Source organism: Homarus americanus, unplaced genomic scaffold (assembly GCF_018991925.1).
Source record: "Homarus americanus isolate GMGI-L3 unplaced genomic scaffold, GMGI_Hamer_2.0 scaffold25827, whole genome shotgun sequence".
Classification (NCBI taxonomy): Eukaryota; Metazoa; Arthropoda; class Malacostraca; order Decapoda; family Nephropidae; genus Homarus; species Homarus americanus.
Window position 1 is genome coordinate 10,181,880 of NW_024738300.1, and position 16,287 is coordinate 10,198,166.

At 36.9% G+C, this 16,287-nt stretch overlaps 1 protein-coding gene across 9 annotated transcripts in view; it reads right to left on the reverse strand.

Annotated features, from left to right (window-relative positions):
* LOC121873841 (zinc finger and BTB domain-containing protein 46-like) overlaps window positions 1–16,287 on the reverse strand; it is a 71,480-nt gene that overhangs the window by 37,321 nt on the left and 17,872 nt on the right. Inside the window, exons 7-8 of one of the 9 annotated variants that reach the window (XM_042377601.1) lie at window positions 13,944–13,950; window positions 11,964–12,700 (exon numbers count right to left, since the gene is read on the reverse strand). The exons of 7 other annotated variants lie outside the window; for them this stretch is intronic. In XM_042377601.1, the coding sequence (XP_042233535.1) occupies window positions 12,369–12,700; window positions 13,944–13,950 (339 nt within the window). In that variant the 3' untranslated portion in view covers window positions 11,964–12,368. Of the gene's footprint in view, window positions 1–5,957; window positions 8,406–11,963; window positions 12,701–13,943; window positions 13,951–16,287 lie in introns of those variants that run through there. One more of the 9 variants, XM_042377598.1, reaches the window with a different exon arrangement.

A 16,287-nucleotide genomic window follows, 5' to 3' on the forward strand; every position in this document is an offset into this window, starting at 1 on the left:
TCATGCTGACAATAAGAATGGGAAGAATTAAAAAGAACAAAGAAGAAATACAAGGAGTGACACCAATACTAATAACCCAAAACCTTCACCGAACCTAAAACTAATCTACGCAAGACTTGGGAAACAAGATGACCCTAGAAAAACCCATTTACAGTATTGTATTGTATACAAAGCTTCAAAAGAATAAAAAAATGAATAGCTTCTATACTAAATTTCTGAGTTAAATATGGAAAGAAAAATTAAGAGACTGAACAAAGCTCAAACTGTAGAGGAAGCCAATTCCTGCATCATGGAGAAAGGAAAAAGGAAGGACTGTAAAATATATAAATCAGGTGGCCAACAATTCCAATCCACGAGTATCTGATCACCATTACAGCACACCAACAAACTAAGTCTTGAGATATGCCAAGAATAAATCAGTCATCATTGAAGATGATACTAAAGATCTTAAATTTCTTTCTAATGATCCAGAAGTAAACTGAGTCCAAATTATCTTGTGCAGCTTCACATAACTACAGTAAAGGTACTGTACTTTCAGCTCAAAAGGAAAAACTCTGAACCAGAAGAACAGTATCTCTAACTCAAAGAAAAGGTAAAAAATTTCCTCAAGCTTCTATGAAAAAGGACCATCAATAATCATCCCTCAGGTCTGTGGTTGTAGATCACATTCCCACTCAAAGGTTTAACTTCACCTGCTGAATCAGTCACCTGAAACTTCTGATAAGGAGGGGGCTTATTTAACCTCCCCAAATGGCTCAACCAACTTCAGCCCCACACACCACACACACTCCTTAGGTGACTGGTCTCCTAACATACCTCCTCAAAACTGATGGAGAAATAAACAGTAGGTCCAATTTTGTCTTCTTTTTACATTGTGACATTAAAACCAAGCCAAAACATCAAGAAAATTTGGAAGAATTGACACAAGACTGTCTTATCAGCCTTACTACAAGGTATGTTCTAAGTAAAAGTACACATCACTCCAGAGCTGTGGCTGTTACAACTCCTCATCATATTGATTTTCATCAAGCATCAGGTGAGAAACAACTCACCTCATAACATACAAAACTAGGGCAATAGAGTGCTGCCTTCATGAGAAAACACAAAGTGTAGGCAACAACCTTATTGCTCCATGATACATAATGATACATACAGAGGAATTGGTGTAACACATGTTGACAGCTTGGAAGCAAGAAAAATTGTGAGATTTGCATTTCAAACCCAAGCTTGTCGCTGGGTACTTGAATTCAAGTACTGTACTGCACAGTATGTACTGTAATGTGAAACGGGTAAGGGATTTGTCCTTGTGACCATTTGACTTTGTACCTTTTGGAGTGAAGCAGGGTCATGGGTGATGGATCACCTTAACAAGCCATTGATTCATCACGTCATTGGTTGTCTCAATAATCTTTTACTAATCCATATAGGGCTGTGTCCCTGCCAAAGAATGCAGACAGCCCCCTACTTGGTGGTGGTGTGAGTTGGTATCTCACAAATTTATGGATGAATAATTTGTGAATTGATCTAATATCTTGTTGAGATATATTAATTTGAGCTTTGAGCTATCATATTTACAACTCTCAGACACATGGGCAGACGGACATGTGGACGGAAAGCAAGACTCCCCTTCCTTCCTTCCATGGTGGCAGGAGCCAGAACCAACACTCCTATAGGAATTATGGATATGAAAAAAGAAAGGAGGTGAAATCTTTACAAAAATGCATATATTGTACAGTACTGAGATGCTACTTGTGGATTGAGCATATTGAAATATCATGAATACAAGGAGTGTATGAGGGACAATGGCTTGCTCATGGAGATTTTGTAACAGAGTACACGAAGATAAAAAGAAAAAAGTTAAAAACATAACAGATTCTGAGATTTGGTTAAAACACAGCTGAGATATAATGTAGTGTATCAGGGGCAGATCCAGGAATATCAAGGGGAGGGGGGTCCAAAAGTTGTGGGGATTTGGAGTGCACAGCGAGCCCACCCAGCTGTAAGCCCCCAGAATTTTTTTTAATCTGACCAATATCATGGGCATTTTGGGCACATTTTGAAGCCATGTGCACTTGATATTAGGAGATATTCTGAGGACAATAGCAATTACTTTTTACCATACAAATTGCCTGAGTATGATACTGTACTGCATTAAAGAAATAGTAATATTAGAATTTTCTGATGAAAAAGGGGGGACTGGACCCCCAGGACCCCTTGGATTTACCCCTGTGTATATAACAGTAAAACAGGTGAATGGTGGAAGGAATCTCAAACTAGACAAATTAATCATAAATGTGAATCGTTGTGACATAATGCAGTAGTACAGTACTGTATGTAGAGGTCATATGTTTCACTTAGCAACATTCAAAATCAGGGGCAATGAACAATTTATTGATTTCAGCTTCTTTTTCATGAGACTTTATGCACTCATACCAACCAACATAGCTGCTATGAACACAAATAAATATAACATTCCCCCCAACCTTGGTCTCAAGAGAAACTTGGCAGTGTTCAAGAGATACTTCTCAAGAATAGCTGAGAGTGGGAGGGGGTGGGTCCTGGGGGGTATATTTTATTAAGTACCAGCAACAAGTTTAGCCAAGTAAATATATGAAGTACTGTACCAGGTGATTCTGAGAGCTGCTAGTAACACGCGTGCACACGCACGCACACACACACACAATCAGTTGTACCAATCCAATGCTACATGTTATGTATCATGGAACTTGGGTAGATTACTAACGAGAGAAAATGGAACTGACATCAGTTTACATTTCTCAATATATCACATCTCATGCTATTTATCTTACAATTTATAAAGTAACAAACATTCGGGGAAGAGCTTAACGATGTTGCACTAAAAAATCCTCACATTCAGGGTTTAAAATGGTACAAAGATTGTATACATAAAATGGTGTCAACCCATATACCAAAATGTACTATACAGTATTGCGATTTATAACAGGTTAAAATTAAAAAAAAAGAAAAAAGATGTACCGTATCTATGATTAATGTTATTCTAAGGTGATATTCCACAAACTCTGTACTGTAATGAACAATACTGTATCAGGTTTTATATTAAAAAAGGTCGACGTAAAAATAATATCATGACATTTAAAGCATTATTTCAGGTACCATATTATGCCAAATTGGTAGTACGGTACAGAATTTGTAATGATTAATGATAAAATGAAAACCATTATGAGTACTGTAATGTGTAATGAGATCATATGGAACATTGGCACACTAGTTTGAAGCAAACTCATACTTGAGCACACTATAAATACAGCATGGAATTCTCTACTGTTAACTTTTCAGAGAGATATTCCATTTTATGGCCAAGAGGAATAAATTCAAACAGCCTGCTCAGATCAACTGCCTTCTTCATAGGACTTCACACTTTGTATTCTGAGGCTGGGATAATGTCCATAAAAGGCAAATGCTATCAGCAACCTTTCTGTCATTCAAGCCAAGGTCACTGCAAATGTTGAGACTGATCCAGTAGTCACTTTGTAAGCCAGTGAGTCAACACACACACCACAACAATCCAAGTTCTGGTTTTCTCAGACATAAAGTTAGGAATCACACAACAAACCTTACATTTCTACCAACAGGGGAACCCACTACAGTATAAGAGGGGAGGGTTCCAAACCACCTGACTTCCTCTTGGCCATAAAATGGGATTTCATACTACAATCCTTAATTTTATGGCCATTGAGTCATTCTTCAAGTGACCTGCAAAATTCCAAACCAGATCAGAAAGAGGAGGTGATCATATGTCAAGAAAACAGAAAATTCTACCTTGGAAATATTCACTACAAATGAAAGAAAACTTATCATACAGAAACTACACACTAGCATCACACAGTCTGATGTAAATTTCATTGGGTCAAACCTTTTGTTCAATACTCTATACAGTAAAAGTCCAAAAATCCGGATGCCAGGAATCCGGACCACCCGAGAATCCAGACTTTTCGAAAACTCAAACTTTTTAAATTTAGCGGGCTTTTGTGGGTTATGTGAATGAATGGAGTTGCTTTAAAAAATTAATTTACATAATTCTAATAATAAAATTAATTGTAAATTATAGGTAGCTAATTTTGTTAGTTTTGTAATTAGCTTGAACTGAAATGTAAAATTTGAGGCACTATAAATCTTTTGTGTATGTGTGCATGCGTGAATGCCACAGCTGCACAGCGACAACAAACGACCACACGATCGCCACTTTAAAACAAGCAATCAAACTGTGACAACGTATGTAATTTTGAGTCCTACTCTTTCCATGTACAGAGTACAAGCCCATAATAATGGCCCCTAAAGTAGATAAACTTCGTTGTGTGAAGAAAAAGAAGAACACATTGAAATTGAGTAACAAACTTGAAATAATTAAGAAACTAGAATGTAATGTGAGCAATACTGATCTAATGGAAACATACAACATTGGAAAGTCTACAATTTATGATATAAAAAAGGCAAAGAATAAAATTCTAGAATTCACAGCTTCTTCTGAGCCTTACATTAAAATTGCTGAAAGAAAAAGTTTATATTGGCCCAAATTAGAAAATCTTGATAAAGTGTTGCACGAATGGTTTTTGTTAAAACGATCAGAAGGTATGACAATTTCTGGGCCGATGCTTATTGCCAAAGCAAAGTCTTTTAAGGAGCAAATGAACATTGAATCAGAGTGCGCATTTTGTGATGGATGGCTTAGGAATTTCAAGACTCTTCATGGTATTAGACAGTTTCTTTACATTTTTGTCAAGTGTTGACTTTATTTTTCTTTAAAACTGCTCGTTTTGATAAATGAAGCATGCTTTACTTGCTTATGAATAAACTATCAAAATGTACCTGTTCATCTCTTCTTTTTTCCTACTTAAATTTTAATTTTAAAAGTACTGCCTGAGAATCCGGAAAATCCGAAAATCCGGACCGACCCAATCCCCAAGCAGTCCGGATTTTTGGACTTCTACTGTACTGTAGACACTATTCCATAAATATACCTATTCATCACTATTATTATTAATATCATTAACATTTAGTGTCCTGCCTAAGACACAGAGTGCCATTATTTCTCCCTAAGAATACTGTTTCATGCTTTCTTTAAATTAGCAATATCTTCATCCAAGACATTCACTGGAAGACCATTTCACAGCTTACTTGTTAAGCAGAACAATTTCTGACACAGAGTTGTGTTGTATCTAGATTCATTAACAGAATATGGATGCAGCCTATGTTTGGTGATTCACACTAAGTGATATGCATGACAGTAGATGAAAATTACTAAAGACTTGTGGAACATGGAAAGAACAATTTTCTTCCATGTTCAAAAATATAAAACCCTTTTTGGTGACACAGAAACTGTACACTTTGGAATACATGGGGGCCCCCAAGTTCGCGGATTTTTATTTCACGGTCCTCTATTATTCGCGGATGACACCCTGGATGTACCCAAGAATGTCTGTGGGTAGTTTTAAAGTTGCCGGCATTTTCAAGGCTGGGACAGCGAGCCATTAGTTCTAAACAGTAATTTCCTTTACCTGTATTGTAAATATGTGTGTGTATGCAGACACACTCACACAAAACACATACAAATAAATAATAATTGGAAAATCCTCTCACAAATAATTAGAAACAAATTTATTAAAAATGTGACAGTCTACCTTCAAGTCCGTGCTTTATTACTTTATCAATAGAGCAAGGACTTGAGGGTAGACTCACATTTTTAATAAATTTGTTTCTGATTATTTGTGAGAGGATTTTCCAATTACTGTATTATTTATTTGTATGTATGTGTTTCTACACACACACACATACAGTATATACAATAGAGGTAAAAAAAATAATTGTCCTAAGGGTAAACACATATAGGGAATATGCATTTCTTTCTACACAAGTAAAAATGTACCCCCCCCCCTCCCCGTCTGCATGTTATTCGCGGATTTGGCGAATTGCAGCCATTTTGAGAACCCAACCCCCGAGAATTTGAGAGGCCCCCTGTGCAAAATGTAACATTAATTCATTATCAGCAGTAGAGCACCCAAAAAGATAGGGCAAAAATTCAAGAAGAACAAATATTTAAAGTGCTAGTAGTAATTAACCGAGTAAAATTCTTTTCAAGGAGTGGGTAAGATTCATAATATCTCTTTTAAGATATGAAATTTGTGAGAAAATCCAAGACAAAGAAATTTCTCCTGGTAGTAGATGAAAGTAGGATTGGTCCTTTTAGTCCCATTCTAATTGCTGAGACAGGATCAAGCAACGCCTGTATGCCCAGACAACTCTATGGGGTGAAACACCAGGCTCCAGAACCTTGCTAGTTAATCCCTTGTATCCCGAGTTACCTCTGACCCAAATAAAATTGCTTGGCATTAACCAGTTAACCACACAAGGTTATAGAGTAATAAGATCACTCCCCCAATTAGGTCTTATGCTGTCCACTAAACAACTCAGGTTGTAGAGGAAGTACAAATGCCCAACTGTTACTATGACACACACCTCACTAGGAGAGTCAACCCAACTACAGAGACAATGGTGGGTCTACAAGGAAACTGTTCTTACTAACTCCTCAGCACCACATAGTGTGTTGGCAGTACTTCGATGTACCTGTAACTGCCAACCAAAGTTTTAGTAAACAACCAAGCATCTCTTAAGAGCTGAGAAAAGGGACATCCCAAGTAAAAGAGCCATAGCAGAAGTGATGCCACTATCATGTACTGTACTATGGCCACAAAATTGTACTGTGTTAATTTTATGTCCTTGATAATCAGAGATGTTTACTTTAGATACTCATCTTTTTAATTTAAGATGATAGTCAATGCCTGTTGTTGGAAATGTTTTATAATTTTAACACTCATAGTGACTATATTCAGTGGGCAGAGAGAATGATGAAAACCATTCACTTCCTTACACCCTGGGAAGGAATTACATTTAGGCCTAAATCTAAGCATCTCATTCTTTCATAGAAATTTGTGACTTTGCCTAAAGGCTGACTCATTTGAGGAAAGAAACAAGAGACAAAGTTCAAATATGTCCTAAAACTGCAAACCTCTTGAGATTCTAACTTTAGAAGTCTGAATTAGTAGAAAAAAAGCTTCACTTACTCTAAAGGAGGCAGGCTAACTACTTGATCTCCTTTCAAATAACATTAACATGAAAAACACAATTGATGTAGACTGTTACTGTGACTAAAACACACCAGTTTAGGATTTAGGACATGTCAGCTCCACACCTGCTGTGCATGCTCCCACTAGGGTCATTACAAAAACATTTACATTTGCAGTGACCAGAAATCACCAAATAATTATCAATCACCACTCAATGCATAACAAACTTTAAAATAAACTAGTGGTTACCAACCTTTTTGAGCCACTCTCCACCAACCTGTCTCTCCACCACCTTGTATCACTACACTTAAAACCCCAGTTAAACACAGCAGAACAAGACTTTAGTGGTATGTACACCATCAGTTGAAAACCAATGAATTAGACCACTGGTAAACATTATCAAGTTAAGAAATTTAAAATGAGGAGAATATCTAGTGCAGAGTGCAGTAAAATGTAAGCAACATACGCTGACATCATGGTACAGTACAGGGAGGGAAATGTGTGGTTTGTTGCATGATTCCCAAGCTTATGTTTAAAGAATTAAAGCCAAGCAAGCTAGTCCAGGATTAGTCATGATGTATGTGTTATAGAGCTGGTTTACAAAACCTCCACTGGATCAGGGCTGGAGCTTGCCACAAACTCTAGTTCACGTGGATGAGTGGCTGCTTACACCAATTTTCAATTATTGTAAATTAACTACATCCCTGCCTCAGAATGCACATGCTGTAGCTCCTCAGACAAGGCAGGCAGGTGACCTCTCAGGAACAAGACAGCCATTATATTTTCTGAAGAGATATCAAAATATTTTCTCTATTTATGATTCAACATGTGAGTTTTCAATGCTTTATAGTGATCAAATACTTGAGGACACATTGAACATCTAAATACTTTTTCTGTAGGATGGGTACAAATGTGAGACTGGAGAGCACTAGAGCTGGAAAATTGAAGGGTACAGTATTTGCAGGAATATGATTTTTCCTCAGTGTGTGTGCGCATATGAATGATCAATGTGGCTTTCCTGGGAGTCGAGTATGAACAATAGGTACACTGATGAAGCATTACTTTATCTCTAGTGTGAGTGAGAAGATGTTTTCTGAGAGCATTTGTTTGGATAAATCGAGAAGGACAATACTGACACGCATATGGTCTCTCCCCTGTGTGGGTACGAATGTGTATCTTTAAATGGTCTTTCCTGTACGTGGAGTACGAACAGTAGGTACACTGGTGCAACTTGGAGGTAGAAGTATGACTTGTCCTGGGTCCTGTGGCTCCTCCACCAGGTGTCTCACTGTCTTCTCTTGCCTGTAGGAAATGTTTGGCTTTCGTCATTCACCAAAAGTCAACAACGGTGACATTTCATGTCATAATTCCAGTTATAACTCAGAGAGTTTCTGGATTAAATGAACAAAAATTCTAGCAAATCATTACCACAAAAATGATAAAAGGTCTCTTAGTTTTAAAATATGTAACAGTAAAAAATTTAATTTCGTTATTCAGTGCATCAATTATGTGTCTATGTCCCTCAAACATGCTTCCACTACAGTAACATCTTTACTCATTCATTAACTTGAATTCATTCAGCCTACTTGCAAAACACACCCAATGCTGCACTACAGTACATATAACTTAACAGCCATGTTGCATGAGAAGGACTTGACTGAAAACTAAGCTAACTCTACCTTTTAATTTCCTTCACTACATAAACTGACTATCTGTATCTTGTTATTACACATTACACCTTGTACTTGTGTCATTCTGGTTCAACAAGAATTCATTAACTGGGTTCAAGACCAAAGAGAGGGCATGAGGTACTGACTGTAAATGAACTTAAATCCAATAATAATGGCAGTTACATAATAAATAAAATGTGCTTATACAGTACTGCATAATTTTCAAAATACCTGTACCTTTAACATCCTGCACATACACAAGTGGTATTTCAGGATTTTTGCGAGCTGACAGGGAGAAGAGTGAAGAAACAGTGCCAAGTTATTGTATTAAGAAAATGTTGACTATTAAATGAAGGATCGATCAGTTACAAAATTTTAGAAATCTGTAAATGAAGCTACAGAAGGGAGGGGGGAGGGAGACGTAGACTACATAAAAGGTGAATTGGACTGGAAACAAAGTGAATAAGTTAAGGGTTTTACTGCAGTATTCAAACAATTGGGTCTAATTAAATATCGATTAATTTGTGTTTTGTTTCCAGTAATTGACCACGTAAATCACGTACAATATAATGAAAATCTACACAGTACTGTATATACAAGAAGGTACGTTCAAAGTCACATGAAATGTATCTGAATTATAGTTATGAGACCTTCAAATAAATCCTAACAAGAAACTAGAGACAACATTTATACTTATTTTAAAGTGATATTATTTCAAGCTTGTTGACAATAATGTACAGTACATACATCTAACTAACAGACACTATGCCTCAATTTCAAAACTACAATTGATAAAGGAAATAAAAGTGTGTACAAGTGATACAAATTTACGAGTCCTCTTGTGTGTGCATATAGTGTTGTGATCGAGAGCACAGTACAGGTAGTAAGTCAAAATTTTGACAAGAGAATCCAAAGCGTACGTTAAAACACAACAAATGTGGTCGACCTCCATCAACCTGATCTTTCTTGAGTGTAAAAGAGATTCCAGTAGAGATGATCACTGTGTACTGTGACATGCATAACAATATTTCTTTTTAATTACAGTACTGTACAGTAGGGGTCAAAAGTTTGCACTCTCCCAAACTGAAGCAGTATCAACCCCAAATGAAGCAAAACAACACATCCACACCAGATGACGGTCTGGGTAATTAAGTTTGGAGATTCATTCCCGTGACTCAGTTTCACTGGGAGGGGAGGGGGGGGACTTTTGACCACGACTGTACCACCCACCCATACAGTTAAAAAAAAAACTGTGTCCAGGAATAGAAAATAATTAGAATTATATAACTGTACTAGTTACTATACAAGAAGTGTATACTGACCTGAAAAGCAAGATACCTTTCCCAAGTGATGACAATTGTTTAAATCTACCGGGTAGTTGAAATTCATCCACCAAGACAAAATATTAAACATAAACAAACGAACAATAGAGAAACCAATGGTCGGATGAAGAAGTGAGAGAAACACTACCTGCTGAGGCAACTACTGTACTCACTGTGATGGACTGTACTCACTGTGATGGCACAAAAATATCAAATGTTACTATACTAGAGGTAACATTATGGAAAATGTGTCATGTTGTGCCCCTGGAGGTAATATTTGCTTTACTGTATATTCCTCTTTTACTCTCGAGCTCCATGTACATTTTCACTCCTGCTGCTCTTATTTATGCTCTAAGTAAACTAATACTGTTTCTGAAATATTATAATTATTACTTACTGATGACATACATATCTGTGTTCCTCATGATATTTACTATGTAAATTTCCACAACTGTACATGTATGCAAAACTCCAACAGAGAAGTACCGTACAGGTGCTCCTCTACTTAAGAACGTCCAACTTACAAACTTTCAGATATACAAACATCATCACTAAGAGGGTTACCTGCCAGAACAGGTGTTTAATGTGGATGAGACTAGATTATTTTGAAGAAAATTCCAGATAGAACAAACATTACCCAAGAGGAGAAGAGTGAGCCAGGTTTTAAGGCTGTATTAAAGGGCATAGCTGTACTAAATATCCATAATCTTTTCATTTTTTACAATATGTTTGATATCTATAAGAGTAAAGTTGGACTTACAAACAAGCCTCAGGAACGTAACTCATTCGTAAGCAGAGGAGCACCTGTATTCTTAAAAACTTTTCCCCTCCTTCCCTCAACATATTCCACTTTATTGCAAGACTTTAATGTTAAAAAATAAATAAAATCCTTCATGTAAGACAATCACAATACACCAAGAAACTTTATGTAATTTGTGCTTTATTTGATGTATTATCACACACCCAACCCTTGTTCTACACACAGTACGGCACTAAGTAAAACCAACCCTAGATCTTAGTGTCACATTCCTCATGAGCCAACAAAGTGACTCCACTATTTCAATATCCTTTTTAACATTGGGCTCTCATTCCATTTACAGCAATGAATCTAGAAATACTGTACTATCCCATCTCAGGTTTCATCTAAGTGTACAGCATTCAACCCCTCAAAACTACAGATCACTCTCTATGAGTTATTATTGAACAAACACAGTATCTGAATGTGGACAAAAAGTTGGTCTTAAAATGCAGAGATCATACCACTGATTCTCTCAGCTTTGAGTCATAAATTCAGTCAATGATCCTAGAAGTTGAACAATATCTGATAAGTAACAATTCTACAATACCACAACTGACATTTTTCTAGCACCTGGGATGAGGACCATGGGTTAAGTCTCATGATGTCTTATTGGATTAAGTCACTCCTGTGGTAACCCATACACACTTAGTTCACTAATAGTGAATTATTTTTCTGAACAAGTATTCAAAGCTTAAATCCCATTTCAACAGGGTAAAACATAGACTACCAATAGCAAAGATCTCAAACCTCACTGCTCCTTATCAAACACGAGCAATGCCCCCAATGTATCAAATTATTATACAGGAACTGTGATTAAACGACTTCATCAATACAGTATTTCTGTTCTAAAGAAAGAATAAACTTTGTTATCAATAAGTTTGACACTTAATCTAAGTGAATGGTTTTATCTATACTGTACAGTACAGTACAGTACATCATTTTCTAATTGATTCCAAGAGGATATTAAAACGATTCTTCTGGAAATAATTTACTGTCTTTATTTAATTTTTCAATACTGTACGGGGTACGTAAAAAAATAAAATAAAAAAATCAACTAAAATTAAAATCGAGTATCACAATATTTGGATAAAGAGCATAAAACCAAACCTTGCTTGCAATATATGTACTGCATATAAATAAATAAATAGCTATCACCCAATAAACAAGGAAAGTTGTTTTTATCCGCTTTCAGGTAAAACATAACCTGATTTGGCTATAGTATCACAGCTCTGAATTATATTAATCAAATAACTTAACTGCTAAATGAAGAGTATACTGCACTATATAATAAATGCCGTAATTAAGTTTAACGATAGACAATGAAGTTTTCTGAGATAATTAACTCTCATCAATTATAAAAATCAAAGTACGGTTATCTTCTTAATGATGATAGAGGGAAATATATTTACATATCACAAAATTACCTGTTTTAGTGCTACTAAATACTAAGAACATTACACAATACTGTAGTTTCTTAAAGATTAGAAGTAGTCGTATACCCTTTATGAGTTGACATGTGACTTCTCAAGTGACTATTTCTAGCAAAACTCTGAGGACAAAGAGGGCACGAAAAAGGCTTTTCTCCGGTATGAGTTCGAATGTGGTTGCTAAGAGTGCCTTTCTGAACAAACCGAGATGGGCAATATGGACACGCAAAAGGCTTCTCCCCTGTATGGGTACGAATGTGCATGATCAAATGGTCTTTCCTGGGAGTGAAGTACGAACAGTAGGTACAGTGGTGCACCTTGAAGCTAGAAGCGAGGCCTGTCCTGGCTAGCGCTGCTTCTCCCACACCCGGCCTCTCCCGCCTGTAGGAGATGTTTGGCTGTTGTCATTAACCGAAAGTGTATCATGTGCACTAATAATTTCATCAACTCAGTTATCAAAGCATCAATGCTTGTTGGTGAGGTTGACACAAAAAGTAGTAATACAGTACAGAAAGCAAAAGGTTCATGTTTAATGTCTTTTGGTGTTCCAGCAAACTCTTAATCCTACACCTCTGTTTCTAGTTCATGAGTGACAAATCCCCAAGTGAGTTTGGCAAACAACTAGTTTCATGGGGAAAAATGAATTTCCATGGGGTGTACATGAAGGCTGAACATTAAAAAAGGCACAAAATTGAATAAAAATCTATTGTTATACTGTAGCTTATGCATGTAAAGAAATACTGTATTCTAAAGAAGATAAAGAAAATTGGTTAAATTTTTATTGTTAGGAAGTGCAAGTACGAACAGGCGGAGACAAACAACTCATGACTGCCATCAAAAGAGGGCTGGAGGATGAGTAAAGAATTTAATTTGATAATTTATAGAATTTTAAGATTTTTATCAAAACAGATTAATCAGTATTGCATAAAGATTGGTACTAAACAACATCAAAAATTAATAGTAAGTTCAGATAATTTGTCACATATACAGTAAGTGTAAGTTAATTGAAATGGTGGTAGCAGATGGGTAACACATCCAGATGGTAACAATACTTGGTGATACTGCAATGTGAATGCACAAGTACAGTACGGTACGATATGAATTTTTTTTCATCTACAGAAAATATGGGCGATATTTAGAAAATATGAAATCCTTTCTGAACTACAGTATACACTGTTTGAGTTTATTAAAACCGAAGTTACAAATACTTTGAAGACTTGAAAATGAGTCAAGCATAAGCTCAATCAAAAGGAACACTGAAAAAATCAAGAGTTCAGTCAATCAGTCCAGTTCATTTTTGGCCAAGGTAACATCAAGGGTGAGGAATCCACAAATAAAATAACTGGAGAAATGTTTGGCGGTATTAGTGGAAGACCAGGATCAAAACTCAGTAGTATTAACCAGTGCTTTTTTGGCTATAACTGACTGTATGCACAAGCATGACATTCTTTCTGGGCAAATTTCTTTCCACAGGTGGGTGGAAGAGACATGGGGGGTCCCACATGGGTGGCATGATGGCAGGGGTAGGGTAGTATGTAGTGCGGTGGTGGGCAACTGTGACGTTCTCCCACCTTGTGCTCTTGGTCTGCATTGACCAGGCTTTCTCCCATCTTCAGTTTCCCTGTCCTCACTTCTGCTCCTCCTTCCCCGTGGTGTCACCCTCGATGGGCCTGCCACAGCTCCATCAGCAGGAGAGACAGAACGAGAGTCAGCAGGGGAGATTGTAGGTGAAATGGTGTGTGAACCGCAATACAAGTGTCTCCTGACGCACAAAGTTTCACTCATCATAATGTCTTCAGCCTCCTCACTAAAGCTTTCCTCATACTCTGGATCATCAGGATCTGGCACCTCCTCACTCATAGTAAGTGTTGGTTTATCAGGGTCTGGACCACTACGAGTAGGAAGCCTTGATAAAATCTTGTGAATCGGGTGATTGACTTCTCCAGTACTCTGCCTTCAGTTTAAAATGATTTCAGAGGCCTCAGTATGACAAAGTGTATCCTTCTCAAACATTTTAAGAATATCCCTACATTCTGCTGAATTATTCCATTTATTTATGGGCGTAACCTGGACTTGGGGATATCAGTAGCTCGTGATGTCACAGGCCTAACCACGAACAGCTTAAGCTCTTACACCACCCAGGAGAAAACGATGAATCTACACAACCATCTGCGACAAGAAATTTAATCTTCCACTGCTGAGCCCTTCTTAACCATTAAGAACTGATTTAAGAAAGCATCAGTCTCTACACAACATAAAACAAACAGGTAAGGTTGCCACAGCGCTGACCCTGGGCAAACTGATAACTTGGCTCAAGGATACATACTACAGCAAGATTTTAATGCTGATAAAACTGGTTTATTTTGGAAGCATGTGCCTAAAAGAACATTAATTTGCAAAGGTGAGAAGACAGCTCCAGGCTATAAGGTAGCCAAAGATTGCCTGATGCTTTGTCTTGCAGCAATGCAGCTGGGGATATTTTAAATGCAATCTATTAGTGGTGTATCACTCTCAAAATTCACGAGCTTTAAATGGTGTTAGCCAACTTATGCCAACAGTGCACTGGTGAGCCAATAAAAGGGCCTGGATGACAACACAGTTGTTTGAAGATAGATTTTGAGTGGGGGTGTAATGATACTGCCACTAACGTAACATCAGTTTCAAAGGCATTACTAACCAACTACAAGGCCAACAATACACTGCAATGTTCAAGTGATGCTTTTAACACCAAATACCACTCCCATAATTCAACCAGTGAAATTATCTCAACTACTGGATATTACTGATACTTCAGCTCTGGTGAAAGTAAAAACATCCTCCATACAATAAAAGTGTCAAGAGTTCATGGGATGAACTTTAAGACACTATCATGAATGGCATCTGGACTCTGGAGGCCTCTATGGAATACTGTAAGTACATTCACAACTTTAAAGGTTTATGACCTTGGGTAAAGTTTTGGTTTAAAGAATTTGAGGAAAGTGATGTGGTAGAACTGCATAAGCCCCATGCCAAGAAGAGGAAAGAGAGCAGAGCAATGAGAACCAACCCCAGAGCAGTATGAGCTGATGAGGAAGGGGCTGACTCATTACCTAGCACTCACTGATGAGCTGATATTACCTAGCACTCACTGATGAGCTGATCCATGAAGGGATTAATATGGATCCTAACCTGGAGTGAAGTCTACAGGTTGGAGGAATGACAGCATCAGGTGTTGCTGTATACAACAAGATTTGCAAAGAGAAACAACACATGACAAAGAAATCAACCTTAACATAGTTTTTTTATGGTCACTGCCCAAGTCTCCAGCTGCAAAAACTACAGTAATGTTTGGTGAGTACTGTACTACTCATTTAATTATGTTTATATGATCTAGATAGTTTCACGTTATAAGTACAGCACAGTACTGTACTGTATTATAAAAATCCAAACTGTAAAATAAAGATAAACAGAGCTGAATATAAAGTGCCTTACCAGAGCACTCTAACAACACACCTGAGTTATTGTCAATCTGCACATACAGTAGTGATAAATTCTATTCAACAAAATGTAACACTTGGTTAGGTTAGGTTATCTTCATAAAGATAATATTTTTTAGTGTTTTTCTTTTACAGTATTTTATTTTTTTCATAGATATTTACTATTTCTTATGTAAATATTGTCTATTATCAGACATAGTAAGAACCTCTAGTGAAGCAGTGTGGTGGTGAACTCTTAACAGTGGTGGGGGAGACTCACTGCAGGGTGGGCTCGTTTTCTGTGATGTGTGCAGAGTAAACCTTAACAGTTTATAACAGCAGAAGAATACATTGATATGGCATTGAAATTCTTTTATAATCTTTAAGGAAGAAGATGTACAGTACAATACTGAATATATATATATATATATATATATATATATAAGTATGTATGTATGTATGTATGTGTGTATGTGTGTGTGTGTGTGTGTGTATGTGTGTGTGTGTGTGT